Source organism: Castanea sativa, chromosome 11 (assembly GCF_040712315.1).
Source record: "Castanea sativa cultivar Marrone di Chiusa Pesio chromosome 11, ASM4071231v1".
NCBI lineage: Eukaryota > Viridiplantae > Streptophyta > Magnoliopsida > Fagales > Fagaceae > Castanea > Castanea sativa.
Window position 1 is genome coordinate 47,498,378 of NC_134023.1, and position 22,652 is coordinate 47,521,029.

Genomic DNA, 22,652 nt, shown 5'->3' on the forward strand with positions numbered 1-22,652 from the left:
AATATCAATCTTTGGGACTCAGTACTGGCTCAGATTAAAATCCCCCTAAAACAGAACCAGCTCACCCAGAGCAAACATGGGAAGTTGTAAAACATAGCTAACAGCAAGATACAACCTCAAATCAGATCTCACAAACATAACCCAAATCAGAAAGCACCATCTTCTTTGTTAATTTTAAGAGTTGAAACACTTACAACGTTTGTAGGCCAGGCAGCATAGATGCCACAGCCAAACAAACCTAACCCCTATTGACTATTAGAAACAGTGTTCCAAAGATTATGGTTCTTGGGTATCTATCTATTTAATCCACTAAAAGAAAAAATCTAAGGCCTGAAATGAAAATGCAGGGTTAGGGATATGGTGCGGAGCCACTAACTAGAAGGCTTGGCTTGCTAAATTGCTCAACAAGATCAGATAAGAACACGTGTGGCAACATAAATACAGAAAATGACAAGCCTAAGGAAAAAATACCATCAATATTTAGAGTTGCACAAATTATTCGAACACAAAATTTATAATTATTTTGAAGAAAAGAGAGAAGATATATGAGCAATGGAACTGACAAAATTTCACCCAAAAAAAGGTCAAGAATCAGCATTATGCCTGCAAGACCTCACAGTAAACATTTCTTAGGTGAATAGAAAAAGAACGACTATTCAACCTGAAGTAACTATAAAAGAACTAAGGAAAAATGTGAAAGTGTAGGATGGTCTAGGTACTTGAACAATTAGTATTCGTCCTTAATTTGCTAAGAGTAATTCACAAATATTCCTCCGCAGAAAGAAAGAAAGATAAGAAGTTCTGTTCAGGTCAACAAAAAATTCCATTAATACTAAACTAAACAACAAGAATATCATATCATACATACATACATACATACATACATACATATATATATATATATATATAGCCAACGCTGGGAGAAAATTCAATTAGATTCCAAATTGAAGTTGAACTTTGTGCCATGTGTCAAATCAATACTTAATTTTGGTGCAAGTACTTATCATTCATTACAACAATATTAAATGTGACACCACTTTCAATAAGAATTATTTCTTTTTAAATATAATAATTCTATAGCATATTGAACTTTTAGTTTTAAACTCCTTATTTATTTTAAGACAACTAGACAAATCCTCCTCTCTTTTTTTCTTTTTTAAAGAACTTTATCATTTGAAAAAGGGAGTATTATTTTGAATTTGAATTGAGTAAGATAATTCAATAATAAAGTTTTTCTAAAACTATAATTAAAAAACTTAAATCGTAATTTATTGCATCACAATCACAAAAATTAAGTTCATAAGTAAAATATTTTTTTCCTAGAATAAAATACACAAGCATGAACAATTTGCATTTTCTACTAAAGAACATAACCAAAAAAATGTTTGAATAGAAAAAGCACCACTATTAGGACAACTCACTATAAAGGAACTAAAAAAATGTGAACAAGCATAGGATGATCTAGGTGCTAGACCAATAAGTATTTGTCCTTAATTTGCAAAAACTTATTCACAAATATCCCTCCCATAGAAAGAAAAAATAATTAGTTCCATTCAGGTCAACAAAAGAACTCCACAATACTAAACTATACATGAAATATCTCGAGTGCCAAAAATCGCATGCATCATATTAAAATGTAAGTTCATATCAGCCACCCAGCCCAACTTTGTACATGCAAAATTAACTTAATCTGATTGAAGAATATAGGGACCCAGTGAAATACATAAATATAAATTAGATGTTATGATAATGGACGCAAAATACTTCATTGCTAAGATAAAAATATCAATACCAGATGACATAGAGACTCTGAGACTATGAACACAAAATTTTCATAGAACATAAAACGATTTATTAAAAATAAATGTAGAAAACAAAAGTGCCATTGTGTATGTAATATCAAACGCTGAATAAGTCACAAATCAAGATCTTCAACTCTAGCTAACATGCATCCAAATTGAACCACGTGTCAACATCATAGACCTCATACTAAAAATTGGGTCATGTAGCTCATTTAGCTCAACATAACTATTAAACATCATATGACATGCTATTGTAATTTTGTATAAATACATTAAAGTTATTAATATAGTTTTCTTTAAGTGAAACTCTATTGCCACATTCAAGAAGTTCAAAAATATTACTCTTACTAAATTCTATTACCAAAATTTTGTAGAGTATTTTTTTTAAGTTTCATTATTCATTTTAAATTATTTTAATCATCTAATGTAGTTTTCTTTTTCAATAAAACTGTGCTTCCCTCCATGACTTTAAAAAAAAAAATTAATATTTAGTTTACTGTTCAATGGATCTCCTATGGGTTTTTTTTGGTAGTTCTCATGGTATTCACCAAGGGGATCCTTTGTCGAGTTGTCGAGTTGACCATTGAAGAGAATGGAAAATGGTGGTTTTTTTTTTTTTTTGATAAGTAATAAAGATTCATTGATATTAAAAAGAGAGAGTCACTCAAGTACACAGGGAGTAAACAAGGGGGAACAAATCAAAGACGAACATTACAAAAGTCAAGTAAATCCAAAATAGAAGAAAAATGATGGCTTCTCCACACTGAGAACCAGTCAAGTAAGGTTCGGAAAAAAAGAAGCTTGAGATCAGGCATGGAACTCTCGATATCTTCAAAACACCTACTATTTCTCTCTTTCCAAATACACCACAACAAACAATGAGGGACGGCCTTCCATATATCTCCATTACGGAGTCCCATAGACAATGGGGTGTGCATATCTATCATCTTCTTTTTGCTAACGATACTATTTTGTTCTGTGATGCTTCTAGGGAACAATTATTATACATTCGGATGGTGCTGATCTTCTTTGAAGCCATTACAGGACTAAAAATTAATGTAGGTAAGAGTTAGATTGTTCCTATTGGTGATGTTGGGAATTTGAATGCTTTGGCTTGTACCCTTTGTTGCAAGGTGGGTACTCTCCCTATGAGATATCTGGGCATGCCTCTCGGGGCCCATTATAAGGATTCGTCAATATGGAATCCTATTATAGAAAAGATGGAGAATAGGCTATCTGGTTGGAAAAGACTTTATTTGTCAAAAGGTGGCAAGCTTACTTTGTTATAAAGTACTCTCTCAAGCCTTCCCACCTACTTTTTATCTTTGTTTACTATCCCTTAGGCTATGGCAGCTAGAATAGAAAGAATTCAAAGGTATTTCCTTTGGGAGGCCTTGGAGGATATTTTTAAATATCCTTTAGTTGCTTGGGATAAGGTCTGTTTGCCAGTTGAGACTAGTGGTTTAGGGATCTGGGGGATTGGGTTGTTTAACAAGGCCTTGCTCAGGAAGTAGTTGTGGCATTTTGGGAAAGAAAGTAACAAACTATGGCGCCAAGTTATAGCAGCCACGTATGGTGAGGAGAGAGGAGGCTGGTGCACTAGAGGGGTAAGAGGTTCTTATAGGTGTGGGATGTGGAGGAGTATTATGAAAGGAACAGAGAAGTTCTTTAGTCTAATTTTGTATAATGTGGGGGAGGGTTGCCATGTTAGTTTTTAGCTATGAAGCATGGGTGCGGCGTTTGGGCCGCCGCACCCGAGTCGGATGCGGCCGGACGCGGCGACGCGCAGGCGACGCCGCTGCCTGCGCGTCCGTGCCGCGTCCGGCAATAAAAAATCCTTTTTTTCGGCGCGATTCGGCGCGATTCGCGCCGATTCGGGCCGACGCGCGCGAAATCGCGCCGATTCGGCCCAAATCGGGTGAAATCGGTCCGGCCGATACCGGACGATACCGGCTAAATCGGCCGATATCTGCCGATACCGGCCGAAATTCAAAAAAAAAAAAAAAACAACAGGTGCGTATGGCTAAAAAAAAAGGTGCAAACGCACCGTTTGGAAAAAAACCAAGACCCAACCCTCTCCCTCTTCATTTTTCTTGAGCCTCTCTCCCACTCTCTACCTTCACTCTTCAGCTAGGCTCTCTCCTATTCTTTGTATTCTAGTTATTATTTACCATTGCTCTTAAATTTGGTATATATTTATATAATGTGAAAAAAGTATGTTTAGCAATATATTAAAAATATAAATAAAAATATTTTTAATAATTTTTTAATCGCCGCACCCGCACCCTACTTTTTCAAAAATTGCCGAGTCCCGCACCCGCTCCCGCACCCGCACCCGAATCTCGAAACGCACCCGTGCTTCATAGGTTTTTAGCATGATCCGTGGAGTGGGCCTATTCCTTTGAAAGAACTATTTCCTGCAATGTTTGCTTGCTCTCTTTCTAAAGAAGCATGGGTCTCTGACTTGGTAGCATCTACTTCAGAAGGAGGTAGTAGGAGCTAGAATTTACTTTTCTGTCATGGTCTTCAAGATTGGGAGGCAGATACTGATTATTCCTTTTTTGAGCTTATTTAATCTTGTGAAGAGAGGTCAGTCTCTAGTTAATAGGTGTTGTTTGTGCTGCTGCGATGGGGAATCAGTGGATGATCTTCTTCTTGACTGTAAGTTTTCTCGCGCCTTATGGTGTGAAGCTTTTGCAGTGTTTGGGATCTAGTGGGTAATGTCGAGGCCAGCTAGCTCTTTTTTCTTTATCTAGAGAAATTTGGAAAGCATCTTTCAACCATTTGGAATATGGTCCCGGCATGTTTAGTGTGGTTAATTTGGCAGGAACGCAATACCCACATTTTTTAAGACAAGGAGAGAACATCAGATCATCTAAAATCTCTCCTCTTTGGTACTCTATTTCATTAGGCTCGTATTTGGGGGTGTAGGAATTGTATTTCTTTATCTGAATTCTTAGTCTCTATTTCCTTTAGTTCTTGATTATATTGTATTTGTTTCTCATTCAAAGTGTTCACCATCGTGAACATGATGTTCAATTTTTTTCAATAAAAGTCTTATTACCTATCAAAAAAAAAAAAAAGATATATATAAATTATTATTTATATATATATATGAAGTCTTTTCCTTAATTTACATTTGATTTTTAACTAACACGTGCACCACACAGATATACAGCTAGTATTTTAGTGAAAGTTATTGAACGTGGAAGTGTGTACCTCTATCGGAGTTTCTCTTTTCTCAGCGGCAGCAACAAGTGTTTCAATGTTCAGTGCAGACCCAAACCCTGTAAATTACATTGCATAAGCATGACTATAGTGATGGAGCATTTAACAAATAAATGAAGACTAGTTGAGAGTTGAAACTTCTGTAAAACAAAAGGCATAATTTTAGGTCAAAGAAAATTACTGCCAGATGTAACTGATCGAGAAGGACGGACAAAACCAGGGGAAGAAGACAGCAATGCTGGAGCACTGACAGCAATCTGTGGCTGCAACTTTAGCAATAAAATGAGCAAATGCCAGGAAGAGGATAAAAACTGACACCACAACAAGAGAGAGCAAAGGGGGGAGTTACCTTCTGAATACTGGAGGCATCAGCTGAATGAACAGCTGAAGATTGCCCTACAGAAGGTAAGAGTGGTTTCACATCATTAGATGATGCTGCAGCAGTTTTATGACGATCCTCAAGACTTTCATGTCTCAGTTGAATCTGTATTGGAGATGAAAGCTGCTGCCCAGCCTGTATGATGCTAGAGCCATTTAACTGCACCAATGTTCCAACATATAAAAATAAAAAGACATTATTCAGAAAATATAAATACATATATAGCTCAGCTAAATGGCCAAACAAATTTCATTCTCGAAAGACTTTACTGTGGATTATGCATTCTCAAGAATTGAGTTTTTTTTTAGTTCATTAAAAATGAATCCTCAAACAATCCATTTTCCAACATGTATGGGATTTTCACAATTTCCAAAAGTAATTTTATGCACTACAGAAGTCTAATCTTCATACGTTTGGTTTTGGTGAGTTCAAATGCATGACAGAAGTCAAGAGATAAACTTCAGAATTTACCTCCAAATTCCCTGAGGAAGACTGAGTGGGACCATGGTGATTAACAACAGAACCATGACCGCCTCCATCTGTGTCTGAATGGCCCGATGAAATCCTGGCCAGAGCCTGTTCGATGAAAGCAACAAGTTCTGAATGAGTACCACGCAGATGAGATATCTGTAAGATATGATTACAATACTGTGGCCACTCAATCAGACGATCCACAAACTGCTCGAGAGCTAGAGTCCCAAACACAAACATCTGCATAAGATAAAAGTTAAAATAACCACTATTAATAGCATATAACACCACCAATAAAAGAAAATGCACTCAATGAGAGATGATACAAACTTTTGAATCTGCAGGTTTGCGTAGTGCATCTAACACACCACGCAGAGCAATCCCCAGTGTGAGATGACTTACAAGCTGGTGCTTGATCACAGAGCCTGAAATATGGTTAAGAACCATGGCAACAAAAGAAAATCATAACTTTTTTTTCTGACAAGAAAATTTTATTGAAAAGAGACTACTTCATGCAAAACAGCACAAAGTAGCCTAAAGAAACAGCATAAAGTAGCCTAAGGAAACAACTACAAAGAAAAAGATTATATACAATGAAATAGAGACTCGATAAACATAGGAACAAAATCTCTATTTGTGAGTCCCCAAGCTGACCAATCAAACAAAGTCTCAACAAAATGAGCTAGAAACTGGTCCTATTTTGTTCACGCCAAAGAATCCACATCAAACAAAGTGAAACCAAATTCCAAATATCTGACAAATATTTTCCCAACCAATTCCTCCAACCAAACAAAAGATCTCTCACACTCCCTGGCATGACCAATGAGATACCAAAAGATCTAAATACAAAACACCACAAATGAGAAGCCACCGTGCAATGAATCAAAAGGTGATCCACCCCCTCCCCACTACACTGACAGATAAAACATCTATCTACTAGTATATCCTCTCCTCCCCAAACTTTATATATTGTTAGATTCCCCCATGCCGCCATCCAAACAAAAAAAGACCCTCACTAAGGGGCCTTCAACCCCATACACCCTTCCAAGGAAAAGTGGCAAGAGAGAGGATCCCCTCATAGCAACATAAAAAGAAAAAATATCGAACTCCCCATTTTTCCTCAACCTCCAAAAGAAAATCAAAACTTAAGGATATGTAATGGCTCTAACAGTATATAAGGACAATGTCTGTTAAAATACTGAAAGCCAAAGCATTTATATCAGTGTAACTTATATCAGGCAAAAAATGGCATTTTTATAAAGTCAATGCATGAATCTGCCGAAGACATGCAACAAAACATGACGTACATAATCACATAAATCTCAAAGTTCATAAACACACACATTCAACAATGTCAGCATTAGAAGCTACTATTGAAGGAATATAATTGACCAGAGGTATGTGTCAAGGTAATTCTCATATACATTTTATGGCAACGAGACTACTTCATGTACAAGGGACACAATTAAGTCTAAAGAATTACAGATGAACAATATTATCTATAAAAAGCAACGACTCTAGGAAGTCATTGTTCGTTGATGGAGATGCTGGGAAATTCTCATAGTGTATTAAACTCCAACACTATCATTAATTTTCTCATCATAAGGCTCTAGAAAAAATTATTTCAGAAAATTAAATCTGATACTTTCGCTGTTGTTTTACTAAAGCATTGTTTTTTTTTTCGTTGATAATGTAAGGAACCTTTCAAAAGAAGAGACCCTTGGACTAGCTTCTAGACAGTAAAACCTATAAGCAACTAACCCCACCTACCAGAACTTTTTTTTGATAAATAACGTAAGAATATTAATAATAATAATGAAAAAAGAAGTCGCCAAGCCGAGTACATTGGGGATGTACTATGGGTACAAAAATCAAGAAACAAAAGAACAACGGTCAAGAAAAATAGAAAAGGAAGAACAAGAAAAATGAGAAAAAACCACACTCCATTCAAAGAGAGTGTGTAAGAAGAAAGACTTAATCTCCATCAACGAGCGTTCGCAGCCCTCAAAGCTTCTAACATTCCTTTCTCGCCAAATGCACCAAATCAAGCAGTGAGGAACTAATTTCCAAACATTAATGTGACGATGTCGCGCAAACTTTCCTTGCCAAGCCTCAAACACCTCAAGAACAGTACGAGGCATAACCCACTGAATGCCAAACAAACAAAAAACCAAAGACCACAATTCCCAAGCTATGGTACAATGAAGTAGAAGATGATCCACCGACTCCCCACACCTCTTACACATAAAGCACCAATCAATCACAATCACTCGTCTTTTACGAAGGTTGTCTGTTGTTAAAATCTTACCTAAGGAAGCAGACCAAGAAAAGAAGGCTACCCTTGGAGGAGCCTTCGATTGCCATATCATTTTCCAGGGAAAGGAAACAAGATTATGAGGGTAGAAAGAACTGTAATAACCTCTAACCTCAAAACCTGTATTCCTTGCAGGCTTCCAACATACCCTATCTGGTCCAAACCCTCTTGCTGACGAGGAGTAAAGTAGCCCCATAAACCGATCAAAGGCTTCTTCTTCCCAGTCTTGTGGAGGACGACGAAATTGCACATTCCAATGATACCTCCCAGCAGACCAACCCATAACTTCAGCCACTGAGGAGTCCTTGGACCTACTAAGACAATAAAGCTCCGGAAAGGCCTCTTGGAGAGTACAATCCCCACACCACACATGTTTCCAAAATTTCACTCTAGTACCATCCCCCACATCATAAACAAGTAATTTAGAGAAGTTCAACCAACCACTTCTAATATATCTCCACAAGCTGACCCCGTAAGGACTTGTCACCTTCTTCGTACACCAACCACCCCAAATATTCCCATATTTTGCCTCTATAACCCTTCTCCATAAAGCATCAATCTCGGTGCCATACCTCCACAACCATTTACCCAGTAAGGCAGAATTAAAATTACCCAACTGTCTTATACCCAACCCCCCATCCTTCAGTGGCCTACAAACCTTGGCCCAATTAACTAAATGAATTTTAGGTTCACCACCAATCCCATCCCACAAAAAATCTCTCTGTAATTTCTCCATACGCTTAGCCACCTTACCTGGTAAAGGAAGAAGGGAAAGAAAATATGTAGGTAAGGACGATAGTGAGCTTTTAATGAGGGTCACCTTACCCCCTTTAGATAAATACATTCTCTTCCAACCTGCTAATCTCCTCTCCATTCTCTCAAGGATAGGGTTCCAAACAGATAAGTCCTTAAATTTAGCACCTAAAGGAAGGCCCAAATATTTCAAGGGCAGAGAAGACTGCCCACACCCCAACAGACCCACCAAAGCCTCCAAATTGGGTACGCCACCAACAGGTACCAACTCAGATTTCCCTAAATTAATATGAAGCCCGGACACCTCCTCAAATCTAGTAAGAACCGCTCTCAAATTAGCAATCTGAGACGGTTCAGCATCACAAAAAATCAAAGTGTCATCTGCAAATAGGAGATGAGACACCATCACTGATGGACCAACCACACCACCCACAGAAAAACCTGAAAATTGCCCAGCGGAGGCAGCCACATCCAACATACGACTTAATGCCTCCATCACAATATCAAACAACAATGGAGATAAAGGATCCCCTTGTCGAAGCCCCCTAGAACTTCCAAAAAAATCAGTTGGGCTGCCATTGATCACCTACCAGAACTAGTACACAAAAGGATTGTTTTATTCATAACACCCTTTACTGGGAACAAGACCCAAAAAATAAACGTACTTAGTTCAATATACCCAATCAAAGGATAAATGAAACTGGACCAAGTAGCACAACTCCAGCTGTTTAAATATAATTAAACAAAGGGAATGTATAAAATCAGAGTATATTGAGTATTAGACCCCATCATGGTTCATTTGCAAATTTTGTAAGAAAACTCACCAAACAGAACTGCAGCAATTTTGAGCTGTCTTTCAGGATACTTGGGGAAGAATCGATACTCCTCAAACAGATTTGCAATCATGCACTCAAAAATTAATTGTTCCCTGTCAGTCAGTGCCAAAGAACCTTAAATTGTTATTTTGAAATAAGAAACCAAATAAAAGTTCAGAGTAAAAAATGGTTGCAAAAGCAGATTTGAGTGAAAAGCTCCTTTTGGTAGGTTTTAATTATTCAGGAAAATAATGAATTGGCAAACTAGAAAGATAAAACAACCCACTTCAGACCATTTCCATTTTGGTTATCCAAAAGACTAAAACATGGAAAGACATTTAAATACAGGGTGAAAGATGCCATCACATATGAGAAATGATAGCCATTACACAGTACAACAGAAGTAGAACGAGAAAGACAAAGCATTCAAAACCTGAAAGGGTTTTAAAAACACGATTTTTTTTTTTTAATATTTGCAATGGGGGGGGGGGGGGGGGATTAAAACCCTAGGCATTTCCATCGAAAACACCAGAAGGTGCCAGTTGAGCTACAAGGCTATATTGGCTTTCAAAAACACAAGAATATAATTAGATACCGAGCAACTGGAGGAAAGGCTTTAACAGGCATTAACCTTTTCACAGAAGATTCCTTGAATCGAGCAAGCATTTGGACCATTGCATCAATGGTCAACTGGCCAGAAAACATTTGCTGGAAATAAGAGTTTGCTTCAGCCTCAATATCATCTGAATATCCATCAGATGTCGAAGAATCAGTTGCCCCACCATTCTGCAACCTGGGATTAGGATCCATAACAGGTGCATGCAGCTTTTCCATTTCCTCAGCAAGCTGGCTGGAGGTAATCAAGCCAGCATGAGCTTTAAGGACCTGTAGTGAAAAACAGAGACAACAAGGTTCCAGACAATCAAGAATGAGAATGCATGTGGATGGACAGATTAACCAAGTTGTAGAAAGAACCTTCATAAAGGTAGAACTAGTCTCCAAATAAAGATTCGAGACAGCACCAGAATCATGGAACGCTTTGGTGGAAAAATCCTGGGATCCACCAAATTGAATCTCCTTTAAGAACTTGAGGCATTCCTGAAAGGATGAACTCACATCAAACCATGTTTTGTATACATCTCAAGAAAATTTTTAATGATAACAATAAAATACTTCGTCCCGAAATAACGTGTCTCGATTTACTTTAGGGATGTGCCAAAAAGAGTGTCCATTTTCAAATTTTAAAGCATTTATTTCAACATCCTCCCATGTGGCCCTTACAACAACAATAATCACCCTTTAGTATCGAAATTTTTGGGGTCAGTTATCAACCCTCAACAAACTAGTCAAGGTCGGCCAAATGTATTCCTTCCGTTATTCAATTCTATCCAAATGCATACGATTTACTACTTAATTAATTGACATTTTCTTTTTTACTATTTATATTAATAATATTTTTTTGGGCAAGACTTAGGTACAGTATGTAAGTACTGTTCTTTAGATTCATCTCTTAAGATTCTCTGCCATGTGGATTTTTTCTGATGGGATGGAAATGTATTTTTTAGTTAAGTAGCCACATGGCCAAATCTTAAAGAGGGAATCTAAGAAATAGCACCTAAGATACTGTACCTAAGTTTTATCCCTTTTTTTTGTCTTCCTTCATCCCCTCAACTTGACCCAACTCACTTTTTCTTACAAATACATTAATTGCTCTCCTCTAAATATGAACAATCATCTCAACAGACAATCCCACATCTTTTCATCAACAAAGGTCACCCCTATCTTTAAGCCACTTTTTTCACTTCAAATTATATCTTCCAGATTATTTCCCCTTATCCATCTTAACACTCTCATTTGAGCTACATTCATTTTATGAATGTTACTTTTTAATAGTCCAACATTTAGAATCATAGAGCATAGCTCATCTTATAGCAATCATTAAATAAAAAATTTCTTTAACATAAAATGTCTTCTACAATTAAACCATACTCTTGATGTCTTCATCCATCATGTTTTTATCCTATGGTTGATATCTCTTCAATCTCTCCATCTTTATAAATTATTGATCTAAGATATTGAAAATTCTCACTCATTGGCATTTCTTGACCACCAAGTCTTACAACCACTTCATATTTGTTTCTAATTTTACTAAACTTACATTCAACGTACTCTCTAGAGCCCTACTCAATCAAAAGTCTTATTCTACAGCGTCTTGCCAAATTTCTAACTTGTCATTTAACACAATGTCCAGTTTCATCCACCAATACTATATATGCAAAAAATCATACACCAAAAAAATTCTTCTTGAATCGAATCAGTGTATTCATCCATCACTAGTATAAGGTTGGTATGGACTTGATGTTAATCTTTGATACAAGCCTCTAGAGATAGGAAACTCACTTGTGATGCTTCTACTTAATCTCAACCTGAATACAGTTTTGTCATGCATACCCTTAATCAACTTAATCTACTTTAAAGGAACTCATTTATTTTCCAAAACCCACCATATAACCTCTCCAAAGACCCTATCTTTCCCTAGGTTAATAAAAATCATATGAAGATCTTTACAGGACTCCATATACTTTCCATTTAGCATTTAAGTAATAAAATAGCTCCCATGATAGATCACCTTAGCATAAAACCAAATTGATTCCCCATTATTGTTGTTTCATGTTTTAACCTATATTCAAAGTTTTTGTTTCATAATGTGACTCATAATTTGTTTTTTCGTTTTTTGCTATTTAAATAAAGGGAGGGGGAGGTGGGGTCACCCCAAAGATCAAGCACCACAAAAAGTGTCAATACCACTGGGTTATCAACTCAAACCCTAGTGTGACTCTTTTTTTTTTTTTGATAAGTAGTAAGAATAATATTAATCAAGATGAAAAAACAAAGAAAGCAAATACAAGGTGTTCATGATGGTAAACAGTGAACACCAAAAAAAAAAAAAAGCAACAAACAACAAGGAGAAAAAAACTTATGGGGAAACTCTACGAGAAGAAAGTAACTCAATAATAGAAGAACAATTTTTTTTTTGATAAGTAATAAAGCTTTATTGAAATCAAAAAGAGAGACACCCAAGTACACAGGGAGTATACAGGGGTGAATAAATCAAATACGAACATTACAAAAATCAAGCACACCCAAAATGGAAGAAAAATGATGGTTTCTCCACACGGAGAACCAGTCCAATAAGGTTCTGAAAAATAGAAGCTTGAAATCAAGCATGGAACTCTCATTGTCTTCAAAACAGCTACTATTTCTCTCCTTCCAAATACACCACATCAAACAATGAGGAACAACCATCCAAATATCTCCATTACGATGGCGACCAAATCGACCTTGCCAACAAGCAAATAGCCCAACAACAGACATTGGCATAACCCAACAAACTCCAAGTAAACCAAAAACCATATCCCACAACTCTGAAGCAACCGGGCAATGAAGGAATAGATGATCAACAGTTTCACTATTACACTTGCACATATAAAACCAATTCAAAATGCAAACCTTTATTTTCCTTAAATTATCAATTGTCAGACATTTCCCCAAGGAAGCGGTCCATAAAAAGAAAGCCACCCTAGAGGGAATCTTCTGCTTCCAAATGCTTTTCTAAGGGAAAAACTGCTCACTATGGCCAACTAGAAAATGGTAGTACGCATTGACCATGAACCCCTTACTCTTACCAGGCAAACATCTCTTATCCTCCCCAATCCCCCTTACAAGAGTGCTATAAATGGTGTTTATGAAGCTCCTGAAAGCTTCCAATTCCCGATTATGCACATCCCTACAAAAATGAATCTCCCAATGGAGGACTCCATTGGCGAACCTCATTAGAAGAACAATTTGAGGAGCCCAGCACCTAGACCAATCAAAAAGAGTCTTCTAGCATAAAGCTTGTAACTGAACCAATGATTTCTCAGTAGCCTCAAAAGAGCGTCGATTTCTTTCCATTCAAACAATCCACATGAAACAGCCAGGAACCATATTCTCATAAGTAAGTTTCCATGGTAATTTGTATAGTTTTAAATCGCCCCTTTGTTCTTTTAAATAGGTATTAGAGTATTCTCCTCCACTCACTAGGCATTTTGTTAACACTTGAAGTCAACAAAGGTTTGTCAACCAACATAAACCCATATCACCAACGCACTTCCGAACTTCAATACTTCAATGGGAATTTCAGCCAGTCCCAAAAAAAATTTCCATTTTCATCCGCCTCAATGCATCATTACCTATGGTTTCTATTCTCAACAGGGCTACTCAATTCGCACCAATACAACTGTTTCATTGCTTCCATTGAAAAGTTTATCAAATACCTTTTCACTCTCTTTAATATGCTCCTCATTTGCTAACATCCTTTAATCTTCATCTTTACTACATCAAGTCTCTTATTTTTATTCCCCTTATCTTACCAAGTTTATAAACATTATTTTCTCCATCATTTGTCCCCAACTTGCTATAGCCAATGACCTTTAGGTCAACTTGCACTTCCTAGTGTTTCCAACAAAGGCATCCAGGGTTCAACTCCCCCTCCCCCACTTATGATGTATAAAAAAATAATTCATCATAAGCCTAACATTTTTGCTTCCCTCTTCGTCAATTTACAATTCTCATAAGAAACATGGTCTCTACATCTAAATACTCTTCTATAGCTCTCCCTTTAATCTAGTTGCTGCTTGAACCTCCTTATTCCACCACCAAGTCCCCTTAGTCGGTTACCCACATCCTTTGGATTCTCGATGTACGTCTTTAGCCACTCTTTTAATACAATCAGTCATTTCATTCGACATCTTTGTCTAAATCCCACTTGCCTTCTTTGATCATTTTATTTTTTCACACATCTTGTTTCTCACCCTTCAAATCCGTCCTAATCCTTGGGTTTCTTTGTCTAACACCTTCTTTTCCATCTTTTAATACAAATATCTAGACCCACCAATCTATGCTATGTGATTACGCTCTCTCCTAGCATCACTTTGCAACCATTATAACATCTACTATCTACATTTCAAGTAAGGATGAAATCTATTTGACTAACATAGTAACATTTTTCCTTCAAAAATCCCCCTTTTAAAGGTAACTGAGTGTGATTCCCTCTTCATGTTGTTCAATAATATCAAATCATACACAACCGCAAGGTTTAGAATGGCAGTTAACATACCTATTCAAAAATCTAAGGGATTACTTTTTGGCACACCTTTAAATGAGATTGAAGGGCATTTAAGTAAAGAGTCTTATATGCTGATATTTACTAAAAATAGTGCCATTTAAAAGCAATACACTCTTTTTTTGGGACAGAGGAAGTATATCATGAACCATAAATTAGAATTCCCATAGTTATCAACGCTATTTAAAGGCAGAGGATGCAGGACCAACTGGATATTACCTCAAAGAAAATATCTTTATATGTATTTAAATTATGAATTAGCCACTTCTCAAGGTCTACAAGTTCTTTCCGTGAAGCAAGAGCTGCCAATCTGATGGCATAAGGAGAAGGAATCGCGTCCAACACCAATGATATAATCTGCAAAATAAATAAGAATCTGAGTACAGAAACAGGAGAAATAAATTATTCTAGTAATACAAAAACATTAGACAAACAAAAGGGTACATCTGGAAAATGTTCCCAGCAATGAAAAATAAAGAAAATGGAAAAATTAACAAGATTGGATGCTAATTTCATATCTTTTAAGATCTTCAGAACGATAATCAACACTCAACAGTCATATATAACATGCACATTGCTTAGATTTTGAGTTCAAAATGCAACAACAACAACAACAACAACAACAACAACAAAAACAAAAACAACGAAAGAGGAAAGGTGATCAAACTCTATGCTCACTCAATATTTACCTTTAGCTCGTGGCAGACATCCAATATTCTAGTCATGCTGTCTGGATCACAGCTGACAGAATCTACAAATCCCCGCAACACAAAATTAGGGTTGACACGCCAGAGGTGATGAATTATTCCATTACCCATGCCATTTTTAACTATATCGGGAAAAACAGTAAACGAGACTTCATACTGGAGGAGGTTATATGCAGTCTGAAATAACACACGCAAAATTTATCAACCAAGAAAGAACATATGGAAAATTATGCAAAGCAACAATAAATTTTTTTATTTAAAAAAATAATAAATAAATCAAAGAGAGTACATTAAAGCATGCCATCCCAAGAAGTAAGACTTCAGGGCAGTGTTTAATAGGATAATCAAGCATTGAGCGAACAGAAGTGGCATGACCCCTCTCAGCTAGTTGACACAGTACATTCAAAAGGTCAAGACACAACCATGCATGATTAGCATGTCCAATTGGAAGCGTATGTCCATTCACTGCATCGATATAGGTCTGTAACAAACACTGGTCATTCAAAGAATCAAAAAGAGATAACATGAGGAAAGAAGGAATGACTAGTTATATATAGCATCATACCAGCTGCCTTACAGAATGGGCAAACGTAAATACTTCTGGTGGTGCTGATACAGCATATTTAAGAAAAGATAGCTGACCCTCAGTATTCTTCCAAACAGATCCACAAATCGCATGGAGAGGGAATGGCTCCTGTACAGCTCAATCCAAAGATTTAGAACTAACACGTTCCACATTAAATTCATATATTGATCCTAAGATATATTTAATGTGCAAGTAGATTCACACGTGATAAAAATATACCTGGCATGCACGTCTATATACAGACATGAAAAAAGAGAACGCCTCGTGATTAGGAATGTAGAACCCCTCATGGTCCATGTTTTCAATAACTCGAATCCAGTTGGTAGCAGGAGCCTGTATCCAGCACACATACTTAGATACAAAGGAGACAATTGCAAAGCAATTGTTACAATAAAAAAAAATTACAAAATTGCAGCAAGAAGAAGAATAAGTAAACTCACAAGTTCCTTGATTGTATCTATAAGAACATCAATATTCCAGGAGTTCAACAAAGGCAGATCAGACAAAGTACTGCAACCAACAGCCAAGCTAAACGTTGAAAAGGTGTTCTGATTGTCCTCAAGACCAGCTTGGGTACAGGCAATTGTGCCAAGTATTTTAGAAAGGGTAACCTCAGACAGTGGCAAGAAAAGAGATAAAATCTCTTTGCACTGTGATGCATTAACTGTGCAACCATAACCTAGTTCCTTCATAATATCTCCCATGCTCATTTCTTTCTCCATTTCTGCTAAAATAGAATCAAAATCATCTTCTCCGCAGTCATTGAACAGATTCATATTCCTGTAACAAAAACAACTACCGTTATTAGACAGCTAATATCTTTCAACACCACAAAAACAGGACAGGACAGCTTTGTAATCAACAGCACAACCAATATAGAAGAAATACAATGAAGAAAGATTGTAACCTCAGAAAATCAGCCTCACGTAGTTCATCTGAAAGTAATGGAGTTAAAACAAATGGGGTGACATCATTAAACTGCACTAGAGATAACATTTGCATAAAGGAATCCATGTGCTTGGAAAGGCCCTCAGACCGCTGGAGGAGCATAACAATATTCTTAATTTGATCAGTACAGCCAACCGAAACAGGATTGGTGCACAATTCCTTCATCTGAGCCATACAAAAACTTTGACCTAAAAAGCATCAAAAAGTCCATATCAAACAGTTCAATATATGCACATAACAATAAATGCAAAAGGAAACTAATCATGCAAGAATAAATTTTTGGCATCAAGATTGTACTTCCACTTAAAAATTGAAACGTACCACAATTCCTGTTATCAAGATTTTCAGAATCCGATAAAGCTAGACCAATACCAATTTTTTCCGATACAGACAGGTGTAATACATTAGAGAAATTCTCCAGAGTTCCCTCATTGATCTCAGTATTTCTTAGCGACTCACAAAACACGGTGCTGAAATTTGGCTTGCCCAAGAGGAATTTAAATATTGATGCAACAGCCAATTCCAGCTGCACGTTCTTCGAGTCTGTGTTGTAAAATTGCAAGTGATCTATGCACGTCTGGAGAAGCATAATGCTTCCCTCAACTCCATATTCAACAAACTGCCAAGAAGAAATAGACTGTATCAGCATGCAATCAATTGAAAATTTGAAATGCAAATAGTCAAGAAAGCATACAACTCAAAAAACACAATATTCCAATGCATTTGGATCTGCTTCATCAACATCTCTTCTGACCAAGCAAACTATAATCGCTTTCAATTTTTGAAGTAAAACTATAAGAAATTCAATATTTACATGTTTGACTTAAAGTCATGCATGCCATCAACTTCAGAAACCCTCAGCTGTATAAGAGACAAATATTTAAGGATTACTGACAAATTTGTTTAGTATTTTTTCATCATGTCTAACATGAATGCATGTTTTAGGGATGAGAAATAGGACCTAGAAAATGATATGGTTTCAGTTCTACTTTTGTCCCTCAAATATCATCTAAGCAATCATTGAACCCCAACTTATTCTTCTTAGTTTCCACATTTCCAAACTCTTCCTCATTATATTTCTTTAATTCCATTTTTAGTGCTTCAAGTTTATTTGCCAATCTATAGCTCAGGAACCCTTGAAACTGGTAAGACTCCCACCACGTTTTCATCTTCTCCAAAATTGCCTTTGCCTTCAACCACCTAATCTCAAACCTGAATGTTCTTCTACCCCTCTAGAACCTGAGTTATATTTCAGGGAAGGACAATTTAACCTATAAATAATTACTAGCTTCCTTAAGCATCGAAATAGAGCTATGGCTTTAGCCTTGTCAAAAATTTATTTAGCACCAGAACTTCATAATATAAAGCATACATGGAGAGACAAATAGGATCACATTATCACCTTCTGCTTACCAATTCAATAGATAAAATCCATTAGCACAACATTAAAAGGGAATGGAGTAACTGGAAATGTTTTTCGTAATATTTGATTAAGCAAGAATTCAAGAACTCACACAAGCATGTATTTTACACTCTTTTTACCTATAATGGAGTTTTAATGCTCCATAGCCTCTTTTCTATATACCTAGGAAAAGCCAAAGTTGACTTTTTCGTGAAAAGCAGATTAGGAAACAAACAGCTATCACAACATCTGCTTGTTCAATGCTGGCAACTACCATATTTCAAAAACTGATCATCATCATATTCCTTCTTTGGCTAGTGTAGTCTCTTGTTGTGGAGCATATTTCAATTAATATGAGTGTAGTAAACAAAATCAGGTTGATTCAAAGAATTGTATCCAAGTTCAAACAATATCCAATCAGAATTTTGATAAAACATACATATACATACTCAAATCGCCTTTTCTTATTACGTTGATATTTCAAAACTAAGAGAAGCAAACTCATTCGAGGACTCATTTGGAATATATCATAGTCAAAAACATTCTAACTCGAAAACTACATTAATACAATACAAGCAAATTGCATCGATAGTGACTATCAGCCCAAGTATGTATAAGTAACATTTCCATAAAATACTCTACCCTATTTGTCAATCACATTATAGCGTCCCTAAACTTGACTCATCTTCTCTCTCTTTATTTTCTTTTCATTTCCTATCGTTCATTACCAAGGACTGAGTCTGAATGTTATGGTAAGTAGTAGTAATTCCATTTTTTTTTCTTTTACTTATAAAAAAATTACTCTCCCTTCTAAAGTTTGAGATTATCATTAGTATTTTAGAAACTATAGAACCAATAAAAGCATTCACGCAGCTATCTCACAATGAACTTGCTTGATTTTTGATAGGTTGCTAAGTCTTCTCCATCCTTTTCGCTAGCCTGGCAAAACAATTTAGAGTATCGCACTGTGTCACTCATTAAAATAATGTCCTTTCCTTGCTGTGATGTCCAGGTGTCCAATATGACCTCCAATTGGGAACAGAATATTAACTTGATTTGCTATGCAAATTACAAAATTAAAAGGTTGCCACATATAAACTTTACAGTTTGATTAATCTACTCATTTCGTTCAGATGAGTTTTAATGTCCTAAATCACCAATAAGATATACAACTAAAACTTCATAATTGTAGTTCTATATCCACAAATAGAGGGTTTGAACTCCACTGATGGATTAAGATGAACTTCAAATATACATTCTTCAGTCTCTTCCAAACCAATGCAATGCGACTTTAGGTTTTCAACACAATTCTTAATCCAAAAGTTACGTGAAAGTTTCACATTTTAAAGTGCAGTACATACACGTACAACATACAACATACTCCTATACTTCAGCAATCAAAAGTACGTCTTAGAGGAAATATTTACTCCATACGAGAGTCATAATTATTAAACAACAAGCCGTGCATGCAAGTTGTCCCAACCATCCCAACTACACAAAAGAGAATGGTATTTTTAACCTTTCAAACTTTCAATTCTAGCAAAATGATTAAAGCATTAAACACAACTTACCTAAACCTTGATAATTAAGAATCTTGGAACAAAAATAACAAAACAATTCAGTAAATTTGACAACCAAGAACATCCATCTACAAAAATTATCCATCCTTACATTACGTCTCTCACTTGTCTCTGCAAAATAATGGGACAGTAGTCTATTACATTATTGACTGGGGGTAGGGGTTACAGAAAAGAAAGAATTTTTCTTCTTGTACTTTTCTTTATAACTTTATAAAAGAATAATAAGTAAAAATGATAAAAGATATAAGTAAAAGTCAATTATCTATTCAATCATATCATATTATAGCTCCGTTTGGTTTGCGTTTTGGAGCCCAGCGTCTGCGTCTGGCTTCTTTTTTTTTTTTTTTTTACCAGCGCCTAGTGCACTGTTCATGGGACATGAACAGTGCATACAAATGACCAGTGCACTGTTCATGTGAACAGTAACCCTCTTTTCTTTTTTTCTTTTTCCCGGCCTTTCATTTTTCAGCAAAATAAGCGGTATTCAATGGCACACTCTATTGATTGCCGGAGCACTGAGAGAATTTCATGAGTCTGTATACAAACATACAAACAAAGTATCCACTCATTCATTCACCTTGATTTCATTCACATTTAAGTCCCCTGCTCACTCATTTCCTTCTTTCTACCCATTCACATCGACAATCTTAACTATCGTGCAACAGTCCACAGCAAAGCCAACCATTCCCAAAATAAATTTGTAAACACCCATTTCCCCTTCACCAGTTAATGAAGTCAACCCACTCTCAACAAATCTAATCCAATGCTTAATCAACTCCTTTTCCCCTAACTAAAAGACAAGCCGAACCTTCACCGGCCATTAAATTGAATTTAGGCAAAACCTTGAGCACAATAACCGAAAGAACCACAGCTAAATCCATTTCAAAATCAAATATAAATATTATAATTCCAAGGTTGAAAGAAAAAAGAAAAAAAAAAAAAGCAACAACGCAGATGAAACAAATTAGCGAGCAGTAAAACCTAGACTTTTTCACACATTCGAATATACAAAATACATTTTCACATCTAGAGAGAAGGAAGACCTGTCGGAGCTCGCGAAGAACAGAGTCGGCGTTGGATTCGTCGATGCTCTGGAGAAGGAAGCGAATCTGGTTCGCCGTCGTTGACGAAAACTTCAGCATAGTGACCAAATGATTTTGAATTTCTAGGGTTTTAGGGTTTGCGCACAGAGAGAGAGAGAGAGAGAGAGAGAGAGAGAGATAGGGAGTGAGATTTGGTTTGGGGGATTGGGAGATTTGGGAAGATCGGAGAATGGAGGAGAGAAAAATGGAAGCGGAGAGTGAGGGGGGGTTTTTTATAGCATTCTGTGAGAGAGTAGCGTGTTGTGAAGAGAGTAAAGTTTGTTTGTTTCGTGTGTGAACTGGGAAAAGGAAAATGAGCGAGAGAGTTGGCAGAGCGAGCGGCTTTTGTTTTCTGTGTGATGGAGTAGTGTTTTGCTTTTTGCTGATTCGTCTCGTCTAAATACATTTTACAAATCCCCTTGGTCACTTGTGGTGGGGCCAGGCCATTTGCCCACTGTACTCTGGATTGGGTGATGGGTCTTTCTACAGGTTGGGTGTTGGATAACACTTGGGTGTGAAAGGAAAATAAATAATAATAATAAAAAAAAGTAAATGTTACTTACTGCACAATAAAACTCGACAACTTTTTTCCACACACGTTGAGTTGGCAAATTTTTACTAGTTCTTATGAGAAATGTTAGAGACATTAAAAAGTCTACAACTTTTATCATTAACTCGTCATGTGGCGAGCTGTGAATGGTGAAGGTAAAATAGTGGGTCCACACCTCCACCACTCCCAAATTGCCATGTGACAAATTGAGACAAAAGTTATGGACTTTTTTGTGTCCTTAATGTTGCTCAGTTTTTATCTTGGCTAACCACTAATGTCACTTTTTTAACCACTAAATATCTGTCACGAAATCAGCATGTGTCAAATCTTTTGTGTATGTAAACTTTAAAAAAAAAATAATTGGAAATAAGGAGAGATGAGGAAAATAAAAGAGAATAATATATACGATGTTTTACTTTTATGCTTAGATTAAGAGAATTTCCACCTACCATGTAGATTCTAGTGTTCCTTGTATGTGTGTGCACGGGGAACATAGATTCTTTTTTTTTTTATTGAAAATGTAGAAAAAAAATTTGGACCATTTCTCGATTTATGCGTGTCATCCTTGCGCAGGGGCCATGCTAATCTTTTCTGTATCATTCCAATTTTAAACAGATGTCCTTGTGTGTGTACACACATACGAGCTAGCAAAATTTGAACCACCATTCTTTTAGGCTTATTTGTATGTCTGGGCCACACACTTTGTCTTGGTCAAAAATGCAAAAATATTATATATATAACAACAATTTATGAATTAGATTTATGAAAGGATTAAATGACACATCATGGCTTAATCTCTTATCCACATTCTCATTGAACATACTGAGTACCTTTATAGTAGGCAAAACATTGGCAGCAATTCTCTATATAT

At 36.3% G+C, this 22,652-nt stretch overlaps 1 protein-coding gene and 1 non-coding gene across 4 annotated transcripts in view; both read right to left on the reverse strand.

The window, feature by feature from the left end:
* LOC142617109 (uncharacterized) overlaps positions 1 to 21,592 on the reverse strand; it is a 46,833-nt gene extending 25,241 nt beyond the window's left edge. For 2 of the 3 annotated variants that reach the window (XM_075789806.1, XM_075789807.1), the window contains exons 1-17: positions 21,193 to 21,586; positions 17,489 to 17,786; positions 17,127 to 17,355; positions 16,660 to 16,999; positions 16,439 to 16,552; positions 16,199 to 16,327; positions 15,923 to 16,114; positions 15,616 to 15,810; positions 15,146 to 15,283; positions 10,738 to 10,860; positions 10,394 to 10,647; positions 9,772 to 9,875; positions 6,211 to 6,305; positions 5,881 to 6,120; positions 5,380 to 5,568; positions 5,212 to 5,293; positions 5,022 to 5,089 (exon numbers count right to left, since the gene is read on the reverse strand). In XM_075789806.1, coding sequence (XP_075645921.1) covers positions 5,022 to 5,089; positions 5,212 to 5,293; positions 5,380 to 5,568; positions 5,881 to 6,120; positions 6,211 to 6,305; positions 9,772 to 9,875; positions 10,394 to 10,647; positions 10,738 to 10,860; positions 15,146 to 15,283; positions 15,616 to 15,810; positions 15,923 to 16,114; positions 16,199 to 16,327; positions 16,439 to 16,552; positions 16,660 to 16,999; positions 17,127 to 17,355; positions 17,489 to 17,786; positions 21,193 to 21,291 — 2,889 coding nt within the window. In that variant the 5' untranslated portion in view covers positions 21,292 to 21,586. Of the gene's footprint in view, positions 1 to 5,021; positions 5,090 to 5,211; positions 5,294 to 5,379; positions 5,569 to 5,880; positions 6,121 to 6,210; positions 6,306 to 9,771; positions 9,876 to 10,393; positions 10,648 to 10,737; positions 10,861 to 15,145; positions 15,284 to 15,615; positions 15,811 to 15,922; positions 16,115 to 16,198; positions 16,328 to 16,438; positions 16,553 to 16,659; positions 17,000 to 17,126; positions 17,356 to 17,488; positions 17,787 to 21,192 lie in introns of all 3 variants that reach the window. The other variant, XM_075789808.1, reaches the window with a different exon arrangement.
* A 716-nt stretch (positions 21,593 to 22,308) lies between these two features.
* On the reverse strand, positions 22,309 to 22,415 carry LOC142618123 (U6 spliceosomal RNA). Its single transcript, XR_012841174.1, has one exon. It is a non-coding gene; the product is annotated as a U6 spliceosomal RNA (small nuclear RNA).
* Between the last annotated feature and the right edge of the window lie 237 nt (positions 22,416 to 22,652).